Source organism: Rhinopithecus bieti, unplaced genomic scaffold (genome assembly GCF_001698545.2).
Source record: "Rhinopithecus bieti isolate Rb0 unplaced genomic scaffold, ASM169854v2 scaffold_33940, whole genome shotgun sequence".
In the NCBI taxonomy this organism is placed as follows: Eukaryota; Metazoa; Chordata; class Mammalia; order Primates; family Cercopithecidae; genus Rhinopithecus; species Rhinopithecus bieti.
Window position 1 is genome coordinate 273,318 of NW_016814565.1, and position 21,944 is coordinate 295,261.

At 38.4% G+C, this 21,944-nt stretch overlaps 1 protein-coding gene across 1 annotated transcript in view; it reads right to left on the minus strand.

Moving 5' to 3' along the window:
* Positions 1-7,928: 7,928 nt before the first annotated feature.
* TET1 (tet methylcytosine dioxygenase 1) overlaps positions 7,929-21,944 on the minus strand; it is a 134,920-nt gene continuing 120,904 nt past the window's right edge. The window contains 5 exon segments of the mRNA XM_017851456.1: positions 7,929-11,558; positions 11,560-11,608; positions 13,616-13,967; positions 18,032-18,169; positions 19,837-19,926. Coding sequence (XP_017706945.1) covers positions 10,604-11,558; positions 11,560-11,608; positions 13,616-13,967; positions 18,032-18,169; positions 19,837-19,926 — 1,584 coding nt within the window. The 3' untranslated portion in view covers positions 7,929-10,603.

The window sequence follows — 21,944 nt, forward strand, 5'->3', positions numbered from 1 at the left end:
AAAATAATAATAATAATAATAAAATAAATAAATAAAATAAAATAAATAAAAAATACAAAAAAATTAGCTGGGTGTGGTGGCAGGCACCTGTAGTCCTAGCTACTCGGGAGGCGAAGGCAGGAGAATGGCCTGAACCTGGGAGGCGGAGCTTGCAGTGAGCCAAGATCACACCACTGCATTCCAGCCTGGGCAACAGGGCGAGACCCTGTCCCAAAAAAATAAAAATAATACAATAAAATAAATAAAAAATACAAAAAAATTAGCCGGGCGTGGTGGCAGGCGCCTGTAGTCCCAGCTGCTCTAGAGACTGAGGCAGGAGAATGGCGTGAACCCGGGAGGCAGAGCTTGCAGGGAGCTGAGATTGCGCCACTGCACTCCAGCCTGGGCAACAGAGCGAGACTCCGTCTCCAAAAAAAAAAGAAAAGAAGTTAGCTGGGCGTCGTTGTGCACACCTGTAATCCTAGCTACTCAGGAAGCTGAGGCAGGAGAATTGCTTGAACCCGGGAGGCGGAGGTTGCAGTGAGCTGAGATCGCCCCACTGCACTCCAGCCTGGGCGACAGAGTGAGACTCTGTCTCAGAAAAAAAAAAAAAAAATTAATATTGAAGTCTTTAAAATACTGTTGGCGTCAAGGCGCAATGGCCTACGCCTGTAATCCCAGCACTTAGGGAGACAGTGGTGGGCGGATCACCTGAGGTAAGGAGTTTGAGACCAGCTTGGCTAACATGGTGAAACCCTGTCTCTACTAAAAATACAAAAATTAGCCAGACGTGGTAGTGCACCCCTATAATCGCAGCTACTCAGGAGACTGAGGCAGGAGAATCACTTGAACCAGAAGGCAGAGGTTGCAGTGGGCTAAGATCGTGCCACTGTACCCCAGCCCAGGTGACAAAGTGAGACTGTCTCAAAAAAAAAAAAAAAAAAAAGTAAAAACAGTAAAATACTATTGGCAAACTGCATTCAGAATTAAGTTTAAATTTAGCAGACTTAAGGAAAATATTAAGTTTATTGAAACAATTGTAAAGCCAAGTAAGGACATGAGTAGAGTAACAGCTCTGCCAGTTACTAGGACTGTGAACTTAATAACTTCAAGTTTCAGAATAGATCTATGTAATGAGGTTGATAAGAGTCCTTAATAGAATCACCATGGGAATTACATAATTTACATAAAGTGTAAGGTTTCTGGGACGTAATAAGGATTTCATAAATGCTAGCCATTTTGGTTTTATGGTGAGCACATGCATACGTTTAGTCATCTCCAAATATTAAATCTTATAGTCCTTTGTAGTTAAAATGTGTGAATTTTATTGAAAACTTTTAAATGTGATTTTTAGGAGGAAAGAAAAATTAGACTATCAGGTGCAAAATAGAAGTATAAAATTTATTTAAAACCACCCACAAAGTTCTGTGTAATCAGGAATGATACAATTTGCAATAGTTTTTTTTTTAAAAAACTCATGACAAAGATTTAAAATATATTTTCAATTACAGTATTCATTTAGCCTTATTCAGTTAGAACAATTAAAAAAAAACCTTTATGCTCTAAATAAATGACACACAAGGAAAATATAACAATTTCCACAACTACCTTTACATGTATGTTTCAACACTAATACATTTCAATGCATTTTGCTACATAAACATGAAATCATGTACAACTGCTGTGCACCAAAATTTAGCTTAATTAGATCTTTCAAGTAACATGCAATTCCAACTCACAAGTCTTCAAGTACTGCTAGTAAGTGTTCCCTTGTTTGCAGAGGATTAAATGTTGATCATGAATTGACATTATCTTAATTAAAATGATCACTTTCTCTTCTACATGGTGAAGTGCTTTTTCTTTTACTGCTTCCCCCATATATTAAGAATGAAATCGGATATTTGTGAAGTTTTAAAAGCATTTCCTTGCTAAGATATTTCATTGTAAAGGATACTTAATATAGTAGGATGCAATAGGTAAAAGTCCCCCAAAGCAAAAATTCAAAGGTAAATAATAAATAGTAAACATATCCTGAAGAGAGAAAGAAGTCAGCTAAAAGACAGGAATATTAGCTTATGAAATTAGTATTTCTGTATTGGGAATTCAGTATTATTCTATTTCACCATGGTAAAGAATCTGTGTATATTTTACTCCCACCAATGATAAACATTCTGGCTTCTCCTTTGAATTAAGGTAATGGTACGCAAGTGAATTTACTTGGTAATTAAGCAGATAGCATGAGAAAAAGATAAACTAGAAGTTAATGATTTTCTTCCTGCCAAATAGCTTTGCAAGTTTCTTGTTAGGGAACACTTCATGATTTCTTAATAACCTAACTAAATATGACCATCCACCCACATATCACAATGTAAAAACTGCCCTTAGTTTATACTATAAACCACTTCTGGAAAAATATGTATCTTAAAGCACCTATCACAATGTTATTTCATAAAAGTTAAAAAAAATGAACATACATTGCAATAAAATATTTAATTTTTTTCAGGAGCTATTTTTGTAAAGTCCCAGTTGTCAACTATTTCATCATCACAAACAGGCATTGATGAGGATAGGCAGTTACCGAAGTCAATCACCAAAAGGGGAATTTATTTGAATATCTAGAGTTGTTTGGCCTGTTTGTGTGTGTGACTCAGAATGTGCTAATTAGCCAAAACATCCTACCTCTTTATATTTATAAAGATATTTATATTTATAAAGAGGTTATTTAAAAATTTACAAATACATCTCATTTTCATTATTTAAAATTTACAAATACATCTTACTATTTTTCTTAACTCTGAGCAAATCTCTGGGTCAGCCTTTGACCCACAGATTTTCTGTGGCAAGAATCAAAGCAAAGCAAACAAAACGAATTCAATTAAGTGGGAGACACTACTATCTCTTAGAGAGGGAGTCTTGCTCTGTCTTAGAGATACCAACAATTTTGCTTTTTTTTTTTTTGAGTTGGAGTCTCACTCTATCACTCAGGTTGGAGTCCAGTGGCACAATCTCGGCTCACTGCAACCTCCACCTCCCGGGTTCAAGCAATTCTGTGCCTCAGCCTCCCAAGTAGCTGGGATTACAGGCATCCATCACCATGCCCGGCTAATTTTTGTGTTTTTAGTAGAGATGGGGGGGGTTTCACCATCTTGGCCAGGCTGGTCTTGAACTCCTGACCTCGTGATCCATCCACCTTTGTCTCCCAAAGTGCTGGGATTACGGGCGTGAGCCACCACACCCAGCCCAATTTTGCATTTTTACGATCAGGAATTGGGAACTAAATTGTTTACCTACCACATTTCCTTCAAAAACCCCTGCATTTCAAGATAACAAATACATTAAATTTTGATTGTGAGGTGCTTACCCTAGTTTTTAAAAAAAGTAATATTAAAAAATATATTATTTAGGAGATTTCTCCCTGTTTTAGTACTACAGGGATATTTTTTATAAAAGAGCTTTTATAAGGAGGAAAAAATATAAAACTTCATCAATCTAAGCCCTATTGTGGAATTTAGGTAATTTGGGAGACCTTCTTTAGTACACATAAGAAACTAGCTGGCTAAATAAATAATGGAAACAAAATACTTCAGAAGCATGTTTTTTGCAAATGAACAAATTTTATATTCTCAGATCAGGTGTGACAAAATTTCTACTCAGCAACATCCTCTCCAAGTCATTGTTCATGACGCAGAAATTTAGCAGTCTACTGGTAATAAATATTTTAGTCTCTGATTGATTGACTTGCTATGTGACTTGGAGCCAGCCATTTACTATTCTTGCCATCTGCACGTTCCTCACCTCTAAGATGGGAACAATGTTCTCCGTCTAACCCTCAGTAACAGGCAGAAAAAGCTCCACATAGTAAAGCAGTTTGATAATCTAAAACATTATATAGCATGAGGATTATACCTTTGATTACTACCGTTGCTTTCAAAATGGCTCCTAAATTTTAGCAGCAATTTTTCAGATAAAATCAGTACAGAGTGGAGAGAAGAAATATTAAAAATATTTCTTGCTTTTAAGCAGGTAGAGTTAACCCTCAGATTGCTGATAGGAGCACAATGCTTCTTCCGTTCTGTCCCTTAATTTCCCCTTCTTATGGTCAAAAGCGTTTCTGATGGTTTACTTGTGCCTCCTCTTCCAATTACTTTCAGTTCATTTCCTAATCTTTCTCACCCATATTATAGAATAATTCCTATTCCTACCAAAAACCAAAGAATTCCAATGGAGTAAATTTACATTAGATGTAGTAAAGCCATACAGAAGAACTTAGAATATTTAATTTCGTACACAATTTTTAAATAAAACACTCAAACACTTATAAATAAGAGTTAAACATTGTTTGGATTGGTAAAGTAAGAGACAGCACTCAATATTATCCTGTGGTCTTGTGGCTGCTTAACTATTATTCCTAAAAATGGAATTTGCCTAAAACTGAAAAGAGTTGAATACAAGTTTGTGATTTCTTATGATGTTACACCTAAAAGAACTTGCGGGACACAATGGAAAAGACAGCTTTACCAAGATGGTTGCTATTTTTTAAATGAACCATGTGTATTTGTGTAGGGGATCAGAGGAATGGAGACAGGACAGAGAAGGGGAAGCAACAGGTTTTTAATTTAAAGAAAATCAGAAAATAACACTGTAAAAGAATGAAAGTGCACTTAGTGATATTGCAGCTTCAGTAAAATGTGAAAAAAGAAAATAACAAGTAGAATGTCTAGTCAAGTGTTATAAGGTTCATACCTTGCCAAATGGAGAAGAAACCAAATTAATTTCCAACATTGTTTCTCCTAAAATGAAAATCTGACAGCTGTAAAATTTCTTTCTTATGAACAAGACAAGGGTCATGACTTACATAACAGCTGCCAAGGACAAAATTTCTATTTTTAGGAAACCTAGCTTTATACTGTTAACGAAGGGTTTTCAAAGTTGCACTCAAACATAAATTGGTTAAATCAGCTAATATGTTTTACATCTAATAATGACATTCCTACCTTGGACCTAGTTTTGCTCCAACATAAAAGACATCTATAGCTGAACAAACTAGAAGAAAACTCATGACCCAGGCAAGATCGTAAGTATTACAGTAAAGGTAGGAAAGAAGTACAGCTGATAAAGAAGTGATTGGCGGGGCGCGGTGGCTCAACGCCTGTAATCCCAGCACTTTGGGAGGCTGAGGCGGGCAGATCATTTGAGGTCAGGAATTTGAGACCAGCTTGACCTACATAGTGAAATCCTGTCTCTACTAAAATACAAAAATTAGCCGGGTGTGTTGGCGGGCACCTGTAATCCCAGCTACTCGGGAGGCTGAGGTAGGAGAATCGCTTGAACTCGGGAGGCAGAGGTTGCAGTGAACCGAGGTCACGCCACTACACTCCAGCCTGGGTGACAGAGCAAGATTCCCTCTCAAAAACAAAAAAAAAAGAAAGAAAGAAAAGAAAAAAATAATTAATGATGGAATTTTAGACCTAGAAATATATATATATATATATATATATATGTATATATGATCATATACATGATCCTGTTGATCCTGTTGATATATATACGATCAACTGATTTTCAAAGTTGTGACAAGCTAAAGATGAAGAGAAAATATCTGCAAGGTCTATATCTGATAAAAGATATACATGCAGACTATATAGTCCAATGATAAGAAGTACTTACAATGCAATGATAAGGAAATAAACAACCAATTTTAAAAGTGNTACAGGCTTGAGCCACCGCGCCCGGCCGACCTAGAAATACTAAATGTTGCATACTATCAAATGAGAAATTAGAACATACTATAAAGGCCCTTAAAGAGAAGTGAAAATGAGGTGTGGCAAAATTAGGAATACCTTTGGATTACTTGAGAGAGTAAAATATATCCCTTTTGAAGCAAATAATGGTATATGATTGGAAGCCCAGAAGAAACAGAGAATTAAAAAGTCATCCAGACACTTAATTACAAAGAAAATTAAAATTTGTAGCAAAAAAAAAAAATAATAATAATATAAAATTTGTAGCTATCAATGCAGAAAAAAAAATAGTGATGATATCCTGCATAAAAGTCAGCTCTACCATCTCAGGAAGTAATAAAGGAACTCAGTTTCCATTTTATATATATAGGAAAAGCAAGAACATGCCAATAAATCTCAATACATTCTAAGAAAACACACAAATTTAATTTCTGATGAAGGACATACTGACTCTGACTTTCCAAATTGCATTCCAGAGCAATGGATGACATCATTTTCTAAAGCTGTTAAAACTTAGCTCAACATGGAGCATAATTTGATTTGGATAAATGCAGACTCCTTCAGCAATTATGTATTGATTACATTCACTTGGTTGAGTGTGCCACACAACTGGTGTTCAATATACTTATGGGCAAGTTTAGGAGCTATGTGCGATAAAATAGTATTCCAATACATGTAGACAGCTACATCAAAATAAACTATGCTGGGACTTAATTGTGAGGCTAACTAGGCAAAGGGCATGAATGAACTCTGTAAGCATGGCTGGGTAGTACATACAGTGGAAATACACTTTTCTTAATTATTTCAATCATCCACGCCTTTATAACTTCTTGTATATGCTTAACACTAGTTCCAGGGGAATTGAAAGTCTATACTGTACAAGCATTTGATACTTGTTTATTTCCCAGTGGTAAAATACCCTTTGGGTAAGAAAATCAAGTTTCCCTACAGTTCTCAACACAAAGTGGCCTTCATTAGTTTAAATTCTAATTACAATCTAGCATTAAGATTTACTCTCTGGGCCCCAGTGATTCAACTATGTGATTTCTCAGGTGTCTTCCATTGCTATGAGAGGCCACTACTATATGAACTTATTTCAAAATTCTGTTGACATAAATCTCTATAAAAGATCAAAACTCACAGTTGTATTAAATATAGATAAAAAAGATTTCCATGCATCAAGGTGTGAAATTGAAGGTAATAACTATATATCTATTAAAGGTTGCATACAGCTACTGATTTAGTTGGCATATGCAAAGGAAATGCTATGCCCACTGTCAGTGGAAGTTTCATGCAATAAAGTCCCACGTCCCAGATAAAAAGTCAATATAATTTTTGTTTTAAAAACTGGTCCAGGGTTATTTTCACACATGCTATTGTGAAATGGTATCAGTAGGAGTCCACTGTAATAATGTTAGAAAGTAGGTTAGTCATGTGAATTAAATCAGTAGCTTATTTACACAAGGGTATGCATTCAATTAAATATGTATTGAGGTTATGTCTTAAGTAAATTACTTATGGATCCCATCTAGTTGAAGTTCTATATTTAATAAATGAAATTATCAACATGCAGACTGAATAACAAAGATGTTGGAATGTTATTTAAAATGTAAACATGTTGCAATAATTTGCCTACAGCTATGCCTTTTCAGATAGCCTCACTTTCCAGTAAGAATGTATTTCAATTATGTTTATGACCTGGTCTATTTGGTACTTCGTAGATGAATTGTAAACAAGAGGTAGGTGAGACTGACAAGCACAAGAAAAAAAAAGGAATTTCAACAATGGCTCAAGAGCCATTAGAAATGGAATTTCAGGCCAGGTAGAGTGGCACATGCCTATAATCCTTGCACTTTAGGAGGCTGAAGCAGGAGGATCGCTTGGGGCCAAGAGTTTGAGACCAGCCTGGGCAACAGAGCGAGACTCTGTCTCAAAAAAAAAAAAGGAATATCAAGTACAGCATGATATTTTGTAGGATTCTGCAATAGGCAGGAATTGGAATTATTCTCTCATTAAAGTTGGTAAGTTTGTAGCATATTATGAACTCAGTGGGCTAATGAGGTCATGTATCAGTGAATTCAATGATCATACTATGAACAAACGCAGATATAAAATCCAATTTAAGTGTTATAAGAGAAGTATAAGAACAGGTGATCATTACAGTAAAACATAATAGAGGGGTAGAAATAATGTTAGATGACCAGTTTCATGAGAGAAAATGTCATTTCAAACAAATTTATTTCCTTGCTTCATGAGAAAGAGCATTCTAAAAGCAGTGTAGCCAGCATACAATCACAATGCTGCAGAACATCGAATAAGCTTTTAAAAAATCACAGGGCAGAGAATGGGATGGTAAATTGTTAAAATCAGGAAATAGAGTCCAACAAAGTAGGAATCCAATTTGGTTCCCACAGTGGGGTAATCAGCTTAGGAAGTCCATTCATGATGTTAACTACAACAATGGAATGGAAACATTTCAGTTGATACTAGATATTTTCAAATACTTGTTTTGGTAAACTGCAACAAGCATCACAAATCCCAATAGTTCCAAAAATTAACATTGATGTTTCAAGTTTAGATTGTTAAGAAACCTATTGAGAGACAGATCAATTTGAATTACTGCATACGTTACCATGGATTATATTGAAAATAATTTGTTACTTCTTTTAAAAATATTTCTGAGGGTAGTTTTTATTCTTCAAGTTTACTATGTCATAGGTGGTGATTCAAAGAAAAATAAAAGTGATACTTAGATTTTGCAGGCATTCAGTAAGTGTAGACTCAAAGAATGAGTAGATGAGTCGATGCATAAAGAGCCATAAAACTTTATCCATTAAATCTGGTGAAGAAATAATTTCTAGTGGGAGCTAAGGCCTAAAATCTAAAACATAATCTCGCAAGGGTGTATTCCTGATAGTCTAATACTAGTAAATATCTTGTTGAAGCAGCTGAAGCAATAAACAATCACTTATTTATATACTTATATGTATATAAGAAACCTTAGGCTCACAAAAATATACATGTCTTAAAACGGAAATCTAAGGCACACAAAATACTAAAACAAATCAATGAATTACCCTATTTTACATATTCAACAAGCAGAAATCTACTTGTACACGATGGTCTATCAATGGACATTTTGTTATTTACAATCCCTTCATATTCCTTTACTTGGATTAGTCAAAAGCTCAAAACAGATACTTTGCACCATATGTTATTTTAGTAAGTTACAAAGAGTTTTTCTTTAGAGAGCCTGCTGGAACTGTTTGCTTTTGCACCAAAATTTTAAGTGTTAGCGGTTGTGGGCTTCCTATGGCATTTCCAAGGGAGAAGCACCATTAGGTTTTCCATACTCCCAAGGAATCTGACACTTTGAATGTTATAGCACCTCTGCATTTTAACAGAATCAAGTATTTCATTGAAAATTCTCCTTGTTCGAAACATGTTGTCTGGGTAATCCTTTTTGTTTTGCAATAAAATGAGTCAATAAAGTAATAGGAAGAAAATGGGAAGACTAAAATAAACTTAATGCCTACTTTCCTGTTACCTAGAACATAGGCAATTATCAGAAAAGATGAGTTATCATTTTCCCAAATCTAGTATGCTAAGATAAACAAATGAATTAGCTCTTACTGGACAAAGCCATGTTTATAGTACCATTCCTCTTGTTTGACTTGGGGTTGGGGAGGCACATGATGATAGCAGGGAATTTGTTTTCAAAATATTTCAACAAGAATTTGTTTTTTCCTAATTCTGTATCAGACTTCAGTACAAAATATCTGTCTACTTAGTTTTTGTATTTTATCACCTTGAGACATTAGAAGCATTTGACTCTTCTGAAACCTATCCTGTACCATCATCTCCTTTTAGAAACACCTCTCATGGATTATACTGAGAAAGGTGGGATGAAACTAAATTGAGGTTGTTCAATAAGAAGAGACCACTCTTACCTAGTTCCAAAAAAAAAAAAAGAGTTAATCAATATTGGTGATATGCTTCCTAATTCCAATTTTAGGGATAATTAACAACTTCTCATTATCTAACTATTTTATATACTGCAAGTTGCTAATACTTGAATGTGAGAGGACACAGTAAAAGAACACAAACCATATACATGATTAGAATACATACTGCAGTTAACAAGATGGAACTCTACACAGCAAGGATAAATGATTTCTCTTGTATGCAAATATGCACAAACAATAGACAATAGGATTCTTATACTATATTATTTCAAGTTACTTTTAAAAATAGAAAGTGCTTTTAAAATATATATTTACAATTTATGAACAGCCTCCAACCATTACTAACAACAATGATGTATTTTACACAGGAGAAATATTTTAAGAGAGAAAACATTTCATAAGTTTATTTCAAAGGAATATGCCAATTTTCTAGCAATGATTGGAAGATGTTGGAACGATGGCACCATGAAATAATAATTCAGCTTATTTTTAACTGTGTGGATGTGGTTAAGCACCAGAAGCTGTGTAGAGTTAACACTGTGTGTCTTGATTTTACATCATAGAACATGAACCTGTTAAAATCCTCTAAAAATGACTCTTGTTTCATAGTAAACAGACTTAATTTAAAGCACCAAACTGAGTGATTCTATCAAGGTTAATGCCTAACTGAAACGTTTCTTTATGTATTTAAAACTATAAAACTTTTATTTTTGCTTAAAATGTGCACCTTCTACCAATTGTCAAAATATAGTCACAGTAAAGAATACCCACCCCATTTTGTTATCATTATTATTTTTTTACCTCAGACTTGAAATGGGTGAGATGAAGATATAGTAAACGACAACATGACTTTCTTTTAACAGCACCTTGAAAAAATACACTGCACTAGCAAAGGCATTAAGAGGGGGAGAAAAGCCTTCAGACCCAATGGTTATAGGGCCCCGCAACGTGTGTGAGAGCATAAGGGGACACGGTGACAACATTGTCATGGGTTAATGTTAATGCTTTATGAGAAGGAATTTGGTTCAATTCATTTACTTCAGAGGACAGTTCTGGACCTTCATTAGCTGCCTGGTCTTTTTGCTCTGAGGCCTTCATTTTCTTATTCTTAGCTTCTTTAGCCTCAAACTTAATCTTGTTTAGTTCAAAACCGTGTTGGGGCTTATTCAGGTTTTTGTGCTGGTAAAAGACAAGGGAGAGGCGGGTTGGATGATTACGGTTGGGGTGCTCAACAGGAGTGGTGGCATGCAGCTCGCGCCGGGCACACTCAATCAAAACTGAGCCGTGAGCAGGTGCGATGGCCACCCCACCAATATTTGCATCCAAAAAGATGTGCTCACTGTCTGACCAATACTCATCAATGTGGGGCAACTTCTCCTCAGCAGGTGACAGGGGGTCATCAGATAGGGGTTCGTCTGATGGAGGCTCATCTGCTTCAGAATGCTGCTCATCTTCTTCCATTGGAGAAGAGGCAAGGTCTTGAGGAGAGGTGAGGAAGGAGGGCTGGTGGTTTGGCTGATGGGACATTAGCGGCTCAGTCACACCAGTGGGAGGCTCAGAATTAACGAGGGGCTCCATCACAGGAGCAGACAGGGTGGGGAGAGGAGCAGCTTCGCCAAGCTGTGAAATGCCAGGGCCTTCAGCAGCATCTGCATTGGCACCACTGAGTCTTCCCGAAGACATTGTACAGTGGGGAGTGCTGCTTCTTTCTGAAAACCCACACGAAGCTGTTGCATCATTCTTCAATGGAGCTGGTGTGGCTGAAGCAGTCTTCGGGGACCAGGAGAAGCCTGGAGATGCCTCTTTCACTGGATGAGGAGCGGATGGCATCAGCGAATAAGTTTTAGTGTTGTCTGAACTTTTAAGATAAAATGGGGTTCGGTTTCACTTTTACTTCAGGTTGCACGGTCTCAGTTTTACTCCCTAAACAAGGATACCAAACGTGAAGAAAACACAAATTACTTTTGGTAGGGGTTGTCTTTTAAAAGTATTTTCAAAGACAGGTACAGAAAATTTTATAAGAAAACACTAATGTTGTGTTGGTCGGTTTTGTTCTGCTCATTTCAAATCACAAACACGAATTTAAAATTTTACGTAGTTTCGTATACTTTTTCATCTAGTAATTTTCCTTAAAGAACTCTTCCTTTGGGAAAGAGGCACAAATAAGTGCAAAAATCTAGCCAAAAGGATGGCTGGTCATTGTTTGAAATAGTAAAATATTAGAATTGACCTAATTTGGTAGGAAGTAAATAATACAACTAAATGTTGTAATATTGTGCAGGTATTATAATATAATGACATAGAGCAATATTTAACTATTCAAAGAGATATTTAGAGATGCTTAAGGCAGAGTATGACCCTATATTTTAAAAAGTAAAAATAAGTAATAGTTTATAAATATTTCTAGGTAACAAAAGCATCATAACTGTCAAAGTCCAAGATTAGGCAGACAGAAGTCAAGCAAAACATTGTACATGAACATAAATCTTTGTGACCCTCAAAAGCAAGAGTATTTCAGCTTAGTGTCCTTCTCATTAAGGAAGTAGAGCATTACTCTCAAGATATCAACTGTGGGTTATTTGCTCTGACACATCCACACAAATGTCACATCCAATGGGAATATTTTCCTTGGGGACATTCTCCCTGTTATGAAGTTCTTTTTTTTTTTTTTGAGATGGAGTCTCGATCTGTCGCCCTGGCTAGAGTGCAGTGGTGCGATCCCGGCTCACTGCAACTCTGCCTCCCGGGTTCAAGCTTCCCAAGCAGCTGGGACTATAAGCACACACTGCCACACCCGGCTAATTTTTTGTATTTTAGTAGAGACGGGGTTTTCCCATGTTGGCCAGAATAGTTTCAATCTCCACCATGCATGCCTGGCTAATTTTTTGTATTTCAGTAGAGACAGGGTTTCACCACATTGACCAGGATGGTCTTGAACTCCTGACCTCGTGATCCCCCCGCCTCTGCCTCCCAAAGTGATGGGATTACAGGCATGAGCCACCACGTCTGGCCCCTGTTGTGAACTTCTAAAAAAAATATTTGGGGGCTGGGCGCGGTGGCTCAACCCTGTAATTCCAGCACTTCGGGAGGCCGAGACAGGTGGATCACGAGGTCAGGAGATCGAGACCATCCTGGCGAACCCGGTGAAACCCCGTCTCTACTAAAAAATACAAAAAAATTAGCCGGGCGTGGTGGCAGGCACCTGTAGTCCCAGCTACTCGGGAGGCTGAGGCAGGAGAATGGCGTAAACCTGGGAGGCGGAGCTCACAGTGAGCTGAGATCAGGCCACTGCACTCCAGCCTGGGCGACCCAGCAAGACTCCGTCTCAAAAACAAAACAAAACAAAAACAAAAACAAAACAACAACAAAACAAACAAACAAAAACAGCAACAGCAGCAACAACCCACAATGCCACTGTTGAAAGTGGCGTTTAGTAATATTTGTTTAATTATTGCTTAAATTGATGGTAAAGGTGATCAAGGAAGGCATCCAGAAAGTCATGTCTCTTATCTATGCCAACAACGAGTAGGGCATCAAATTAGATGGGGAAATTCACAGGAAAGATGATAAGAACATGTTAAAATTAGCTGGACACAGTGGTGTGTGCCTGCAGTTCCAGCTACTCTGGAGCTCCAGAGGCTGAGGTGGGATTATTGCTTAAGCCAAGGTGTGCCAAGCCAGCCTGGGCAATAAAGTCAGACCCCTTCCAATGCCATAAAAAAGAACATGTGAAAGTTTAAAAAAGGATAAGTAGAAAAAATTACCAAGAAATACTGATGGGTCACTTTTTTGTTGACTTTTGGTTCTGGCATATGTAAAAATATATTCAGTGTCTTAGTTTCAACTCTAAACAAATAATGTGCAAGGCAAAGTCCAAACACTTCTATCCATCAAAGTTGTGCAGAGATTAGCAGGTTCCACAGGGCTCACCTAAGGCTGGCAGTGACGAAGCCTTACTGTTGTTTGTTGTTGTTGAGTTATTCTTCCGCTTGATTCGGGGAATAAGTTTCTTCTCCACTGCCCTTATCTTATGCGCAAGAACCTCCGTCATCATCGCAGCCCTCTTCTTCCCAGAACGCGGAACAGGCTGAGTGAAACACGTTCTTTTTTTGCGGCGGGGTGCCAGGACCTCGATGGCCCCAGATTTGATCTTGGCTTCCATTCCCTCCTTGGAGCCAAACTCATCTGTGTCTGAAAGCTTATAAAGAGGTAGCACATGGAGCTGCTCATCTTGAGGAATAACGCCCAAAGAGCGGTTATCTTCTCGAGTTAAAGTACACACCTGATAGGGAGAAAAACATGAAAGGGGAAAGATATACGGGCCATGCACATTCATTGTGGCTATTCCTACCTTCGTTTTGTTACCTTTGGGAAAGAGATTTGTATTCCCATTTTATATTCAGTTGGTTGATGATGGTATATTACTATTTTATATCAAGCCACCCAACTCTGTTCAATCATAGTAACTTCCCAGCTGTTTGTAGGCAGGCAGATCAGCAGTCAATATGTAGTTTAATTTTTCGAAGTAAATTATAATATTACAAGAACATACCTTACTTTTTTTTTCTTTTTTTTTTTTTTTTGTTTGAGATGGAAGTCTCGCCTCTGGTCGCCGCCGGGCTGGAGTGCGAGTGGCCGGATCTCAGCTCACGCAAGGCGCGCCTCGCCCGGGTTTGACGCCATTCTCCTGCCTCAGCCTCCGCGAGTAGCTTGGGACTACAGGCGCCTGCCACCTCGCCCGGCTAGTTTTTTGTATTTTTGCTCCCTTTTTTTTTTTTTTTTGGGTAGAGATGGGTTCACCGTCGGTTAGCGCAGGCATGGTCTCTCGATCTCCTGGAACCTCGTGCATCCACCCGTCCCGGCGGCCTCCAAAGTGCTGGAGGTTACAGGGCTGAGCCACGCGCCCGGCCTTACCCTATGTTTGATTGATTGTAAGCATTGTTTTGTTGACAGTTTTCAGACCATTGGCCTGAAGGAGAGAAGTTTAGACGGAATGGTCTGGTGCTCGAACTGTGTTTATTGTGTTCATATCTAAACTATAATTATTATGGAGATAGATTTTAGCTCACAGAGCACCCTATGTCCAGTATTTCAAGAATGTCACATTCCTTGGATAGTGGGGACATAATTGATTTCTCTTTCCAGAAAGACTTATATGCTAACAGTTTAAAAAAATGTTTTTAAGGCCGGGCACGGTGGCTGAGCTGAGATCCGGCCACTGCACTCCAGCCAGGGTGACAGAGCGAGACTCCGTCTCAAAAAAAAAAAAAAAAAAAAAGTTTTTAATTTTCTGTTCCATTGTTGCTCTATTCCAGTGAGGAGTCGTATCAATAAATATCAATAAATTTGCCTTTCTTTGGATATGAAATATTAATAGCCAAGTTTTTTATCTTAAATGCAACCTATTTTAGCCCTCCTCCTTACATTAAAGGTTGTATTTATTATAGAGAAATGAAAATACAGAACTATAGACACTATAGTGATTCCTGACTTTTGATACCTAATATTAATATTCTGCTTTAAAAACTAACATTTTATTATAAAACTATTTTAATTATAATTAATTTTCCTTAAGTGATCTGCCCACCCCGGCCTGCCAGAGAGCTGGGATTATAGGTGTGAGCCACTAGGCCCAGCTAAATTAATTTTCAAATATTAAAAATCCAGCAGAAACCTATCAAATGTTTTCTTTATTTTATATTAAAAACACATATCCTGGAGCTATAAAACCTTTCAATGATAGCAAAGACTGGAGATAAATGAAATAAACAGATTTGATTTCCAAAGCATTTTTGGATTCATGATAGAACCTGATAGATACCAAGGTAAAGCAAAGTTAAAGGTTAAAAAAATTCAGTTTTTAAAAAAATATATCTATAGTCACATTTTTCAGCAGTCTAAAATATAAATGTATGTTTCAGCCTCAAACTCTTGGGTTTGATTGTTTCTCCTGCCTCAGTCTCTCGAGTAGCTGGGAATACAGGTGTGTGCCATCACGCATAGGTAATTTTTTTTTTTTTTAATTGTAGAGACAGGGTCTCACAATGCTGCCCAGGCTACACTCAAGATCCTGGATTCAAGCAATCCTTCCACCTCAGCATCCCAAAGTGCTGGGATTACAGGCATGAAGGCATGAGCCATGGTGCCTGGCCAAAGCCTGCAATACTAAACTGTCATGGTAGTAATCTGTTCATAATTAATAATAGTCATGCTGAAAATCAGAATGTTACATCAATAAATGTTTCCTGGAACCAATTTAATTGGCCACAGAGAGACTAAGAAGGACATAAGGAGTTGACATAAGGAGCATAATTAGATAGTTACCATAGGAGTAGAAAGTAAACCAATTAAAAAAAAAAAAAGAAAGAAAGTATGGTAAAACAGGGTGAAGGGAGAGGGAGTGGTGGAATTTCAAGAGTTCACGTGTTTGAAGATGGGGGAATTTGGAGTGATGTCAAGTTCTGGATAAGACCCTCATTGCGTGAGTAACCCAGGCACTGGAAGTCAGAGGGCACAGAGAAGAGAAACTGAAACTTAGCTTGACTCTGAACTGACTTCAACCCGATCACAGATATTCTGTAATTCAGGTAAAATGTCCCGGCCAAGTGATGGTGATGAACCACTGCCTGGTTCATATTTACCAGGCTGGATTTACATAACTTCAACACTTGGAAATGACACTGGTCTCAAAGATCTACAAAACATTTTTGTATACAGAAATGATATGCAAAAAAAAAAAAAGAAAAAAAAAAAAAAAAAAAAAAAAAAAAAAAAAAAAAAAAGGTTATTGTGGCTTGATCTATCACTAATACTCTTCTACAGACCAAGCAAGGAAGAAAGACTGCCTGTTGATAGATCTGATCATATACTTTCGATCACACTGTAAGATGCTATAGCTAAATCTAAAAAAAAATAATTTTTAAAAATTGTATATTTAAAGAGACGGGGTCTTATTGCCCAGGCTGGTGTAGAACTCCCGGGGCTCAAGCAATCCTCCTATCTTGGCCTCCTAAGTCGGTGGGATTACAGACGTGAGCCAACATGCTCATCCTGCATCCAAGACTTAATGAAGGTTTCAGAATTATCTGGCAAACCTAAAACACTGGTGCAGCAGAAAAACAAAAGCAATTGCTCTCTATTGATCTCGCTTTACTATATGACAGGAAGATAATTAGGTGAAGCAAACAGACAAAAAGACTATTACAAGATTTTCCACTGGGTCTTCTGCCTAATTTACGTATTTCTTAATTGACTTCAGGCGATGGACGTGTGATGATTTATGTAACTATAAACACAGTAGGCATACCTGAATGCAAATATTGATGATAACTGTCATAGTTGCCTCACAAAAACCCTGAAGTGCAGATGGCAAAAGCAAATATTAAGTAACCTGCTCAACTTCATACCTACTAGTTTGATAGCAGAGAATTGTTACTTTAAAAAATTGGGGCCGGGCGCGGTGGCTCAAGCCTGTAATCCCAGCACTTTGGGAGGCCGAGACGGGCGAATCACGAGGTCAGGAGATCGAAACCATCCTGGCTAACACGGTGAAACCCCGTCTCTACTAAAATACAAAAAAATTAGCTGGGCGAGGTGGCGAGCGCCTGTAGTCCCAGCTACTCGGGAGGCTGAGGCAGGAGAATGGCGTGAACCCGGGAGACGGAGCTTGCAGTGAGCCGAGATCCGGCCACTGCACTCCAGCCTGGGGCAGAGCGAGACTCTGTCTCAAAAAAAAAAAAAAAAAAAAATTGGCTGGGCGTGGTGGCTCACACCTGTAATCCCAGCATTTTGGGAGACCAAGGCGGGTAGATCATGAGGTTATGAGAACAAGACTATCCTGGCTAACACAGTGAAATCTTGTCTCTACTAAAAATACAAAAAATCGGCTGGGCATGGTGGTGGGTGCCTGTAGTCCCAGCTATTCGGGAGGCTAAAGCAGGAGAATGGTGTGAACCCAGGAGGCAGAGGTTGCAGTGAGCTGACATTGCGCCACTGTACTCCAGCCCCGGCAACAGAGTGAGACTCCAACTCAAAAAAAAAAAAAAAAAAAAAAAAACAGTACTCCTGCCTCCCAGCAAACACACCACAATTAAATATATAATATAGCCTTTCAACAAAATGTTTGAGGCTGGTCCTGTTACTTTTTAGAAGTACAGAGATAATGTATTTAATGAAGACCTGCACTATACACTTATTTCTTATTTTAAACTTTTTTTCTTTTACTTATTTCTAATAGCACATAAATTAAGATTTCTCACAGTAATAATCATCATAGTATACTTAAGGACTGCAGCCTAAGCATATAGTGATGGAGCTTTTAGAATACAAATTCACACAGGTACATACCACAGTGCTTCCATTATTCATGTTGTGAATGTCCCTGTGGGGATGAGCACAGAAGTCCAGGCAAGCAGTGACCCCAGAGAAGGGACGACCTTCCTTACTGCCAAGCCGACATTCTCGGGCAACATTTTCATATTCCACCTAGAAAAGAAAGCATGGAGCACAATCTTAAGAGAGAGAAGGGAATCACCTACCTTCAGTAAAGAGTAAAAATAATTTCCTCACAAAGTTTCTAATTAATTATACTTTGTAATTTCTGAGACTAAGTGTATTATTGTCATGAAAGTGTAGTTTAGCAACATTCAGGATAAAGCACTTGACAATACACCGAGTAAAAGGAAAATCAATGACTTTACAAGGGAAGGCAGGGTGAGGATACTAATTGTTGTTGGAGATGGATAAGCAAGTAAAACAGACTCAATCATTCCATTAGAAAGAAAGACCAATTAGGCCGGGCGCGGTGGCTCACGCCTGTCATCCCAGCACTTTGGGAGGCCGAGGCAGGCAGATCATGAGGTCAGGAGATTGAGACCATCCTGGCTAACACGGTGAAACCCCGTCTCTACTAAACAAAATACAAAAAATTAGCCGGGCGTGGTGGCCGGCGCCTGTAGTCCCAGCTACTCAGGAGGCCGAGGTAGGAGAATGGTGTGAACCCGGGAGGCAGAGCTTGTGGTGAGCCAAGATCGCGCCACTGCACTCCAGCCTGGGTGACAGAGCGAGACTCCGTCTAAAAAAAAAAAAAAGAAAGAAAAAAGAAAAAAAACAGAAAGACCAATAAAAGCGCATTAATCATATACACAGAGTTTTCAATATCCATAAAAAGAAGATATACACACATTTCATGAACTATTCTAGAAAGTGAATTTGTAACTCCTTTTAAAATGAAAAAGTGGAGGCTGGGCGGGGTAGCTCACGCCTGTAATCCCAGCAGTTTGGGAGGCTGAGGGGGGCAGATCACTTAAGGCCAGCAGATCACTTGAGGCCAGGAGTTTGAGACCAGCCTGGGAAACATGGTGAAATCTCATTTCTACTAAAAATACAAAAATTAGCCGGGTGGCGCATGCCTGTAGTCCCAGTTACTCGGGAGGCTGAGGCAGGAGAACTGCTTGAACCCACTGGGAAGCGGAGGTTGCAGTGAGCCAAGAGGCTGACTCCAGCCTGGGAAACAAGAGCAAGACTCTGTGTCAAAAAAAAAAAAAAAAAAAAGAGGAGATCAATAAGTCCATTATATATATGTATGTTAGATATATATGCTATGTATGTATATATTTGTTCAAATTTGAAAATTTTTCTATTAACAATGACCTTTTTTTTTTTTTTTAAAGACAGTTTCGCTCTGTCACCCAGGCTGGAGTGCAGTGGCATGATCTCGGCTCAATGCAACCTCCGCCTCCTGGGTTCAAGTGATTCTCCTGCCTCAGCCTCTTGATTACCTGGGACTACAGGTGCACACCACCATGCCTGGCTAATTTTTGTATTTTTAGTTGAGACGGGGTTTCACCATGTGGGCCAGGCTCGTCTTGAACTCCTGATCTCAGGTGATCTGAATGCCTTGGCCTCCAAAATTTCTGGGATTACAGGCGTGAGCTAATGAGCCCGGCTAACAATGACTTTTTAAAATATAAAACAGTCTGGCATATCTGTAATCCCAGCATTTTTGGAGGATGAGGCAGGAGGATCGCTTGGAGTTTGAGCTTAGGAGTTTGCAGTAAGCTTTGATCATGCCACTGTACTGCTGCCTGGACAACAAAGCCAGACCCCATCTCAAATTAATAAATAAATAAAAAGTCCATACCAATACATACCTGATTTTGGTAAGCTACTGGAGCATACTGCTTATAAATTGGAGCTAATCGTGTAGCCAAACTCTGTAAGTTATCTTCAAGGTTTTTTTCCTATAGGAAAACATAATCCATTAGTTATTTTATAATTGCACCTTTGTGTGTTTAAGGTACAACTGAACCATAAATCATGGGTGATGGTGGTTAATGCACAATTCATTCTTACCCTGATGAAATAGCTACCACAGAAAATCGCATTGCTTCTTTTCTCCATCTAAACTATTAGACATTGTTATGTTTTAACGAAGTCTTTTGAAATGAAAATTCTGTTGTAATTAGAAATTTAAATAGTGTTAGACATAAATTACAACACTGTTCATGTTGTGAAAAATGAGAGCTATGTTTTATATTTATTCATTAGTATTGGGCACTTGGAATAAATGAAAACAACATTCCTGCTGGCAAGGGGAAATGGCAAGTAATTTGGTTACAATGTTAACAATTTTCTATAACGAGAAGAGAGAGTACATATATAAAACACCTACTCTGTGTGACATGCTGTTTCAAATGGAATCCATATGTCTTTATGAATTAAGCACGTGTCCTTAAGGACCATGAAACACGAATATTATGCATGATCTCTACAAAAGAGCAAGGTCAGGATAACTGAGAGGTTTAGTAAATGCCTGCAGATCAAAGGAAGTAAGTGGGCAAGTGGTTGTCTACAGTTCTCTTTTCTGCACTATAATAACTACAAATTGAAGAAGACTTAGAAGGACTATGAGTACCATTAACACTCAAGAAATCTGGATTGCTACTGATAGAGATATCAGATTTTTTCAAAGGAAAACTATCACAAAAGTCTCTATTAAAAAAATCCATGATGACAGTACGAGAAATGAAACAGAGAAGGGAGCCTTTGGAAACACAAATAGTTGAAAGAACACTGAAAGTGTTTCAGAAATGATTATATTCTCCATCAACTTAGATATCTGGTAAAGGAACAGTCACCTCTTAGGAAATCAATTGGAAGGGTATAGAGGGCCAGGCGTGGTGGCTAACGCCTGTAATCCCAACATTGTGAGAGGTCAAGGTGGGTAGATCACTTGAGCTCACGAATTTGAGACCAGTCTGGGGAACCTGGTGAAACCTCACACCTCTCCAAGCAGTAAAAAAAATTAGCCAGTCGTGATGGAGCCTACTTGTAGTCCCAGCTACTTGGGAGGCTGAGATGGGAAGGTTGCTTGAACCTGGGACGCAGAAGTGGCAGTGAGATGAGATCACACCACTGCACTCCAGCCTGGGTGACAGGGCCAGATCTTGTCTAAAAAAAAAAAAAGTATGGACTAAAAAGTGTGAGTGAGGCTTTTGCCTCATGTGCTCATGTGAGATTTGGTGGAAGGAGATGCCATCAACACAGAAAGGAGACCATTACATGAATCAATTAACCTTTGGTATGCATCAAATTATTATAAAAGCCAAAGTTATACAATAATTTATACACAACAAGTCAATTATTTAGTGGTTTCTGACAACCCTCAATCTTAGCAACTGTAAAGTGTGACTCATAATCATTTTGGTTTCCTGTTTATTTATATTGACTTGATTATACAAAAAAATTCATAGGATCCATTCATAGATTTGTCTGTTAATCAGGCTACTTTTATCCTACCCATTGTAGTTTAGAAACCAGGAAAGTTAGCTGGGCACAGTGGCTCATGCCTGTAATCCCAGCACTTTGGGAGGCTGAGGTGGGCGAATCACCTGAGGTCAGAAGTTCGAGACCAGCCTGGCCAACATGGTGAAACCCAGCCTCTACTAAAAACACAAAAATTAGCCAGGTGTGGTGGCATGTTCCTGTAGTCCCAGATATTTGGGATGCTGAGGCAGGAGAATCTATTGAATCTGAGAAGTGGAGATTGCAGTGAGCCGAGATCATAGCATTGCACTCCAGCCTGGGAGAAAGAGGCAGACTTTGTCTCAAAAAACAAAAACAAAAACAAAAAAAATCCCAGGAAAGTCATGACCTTACTTTAAAAACACGCCCTAGTGGCCGGGCGCGGTGGCTCAAGCCTGTAATCCCAGCACTTTGGGAGGCCGAGACGGGCAGATCACGAGGTCAGGAGATCGAG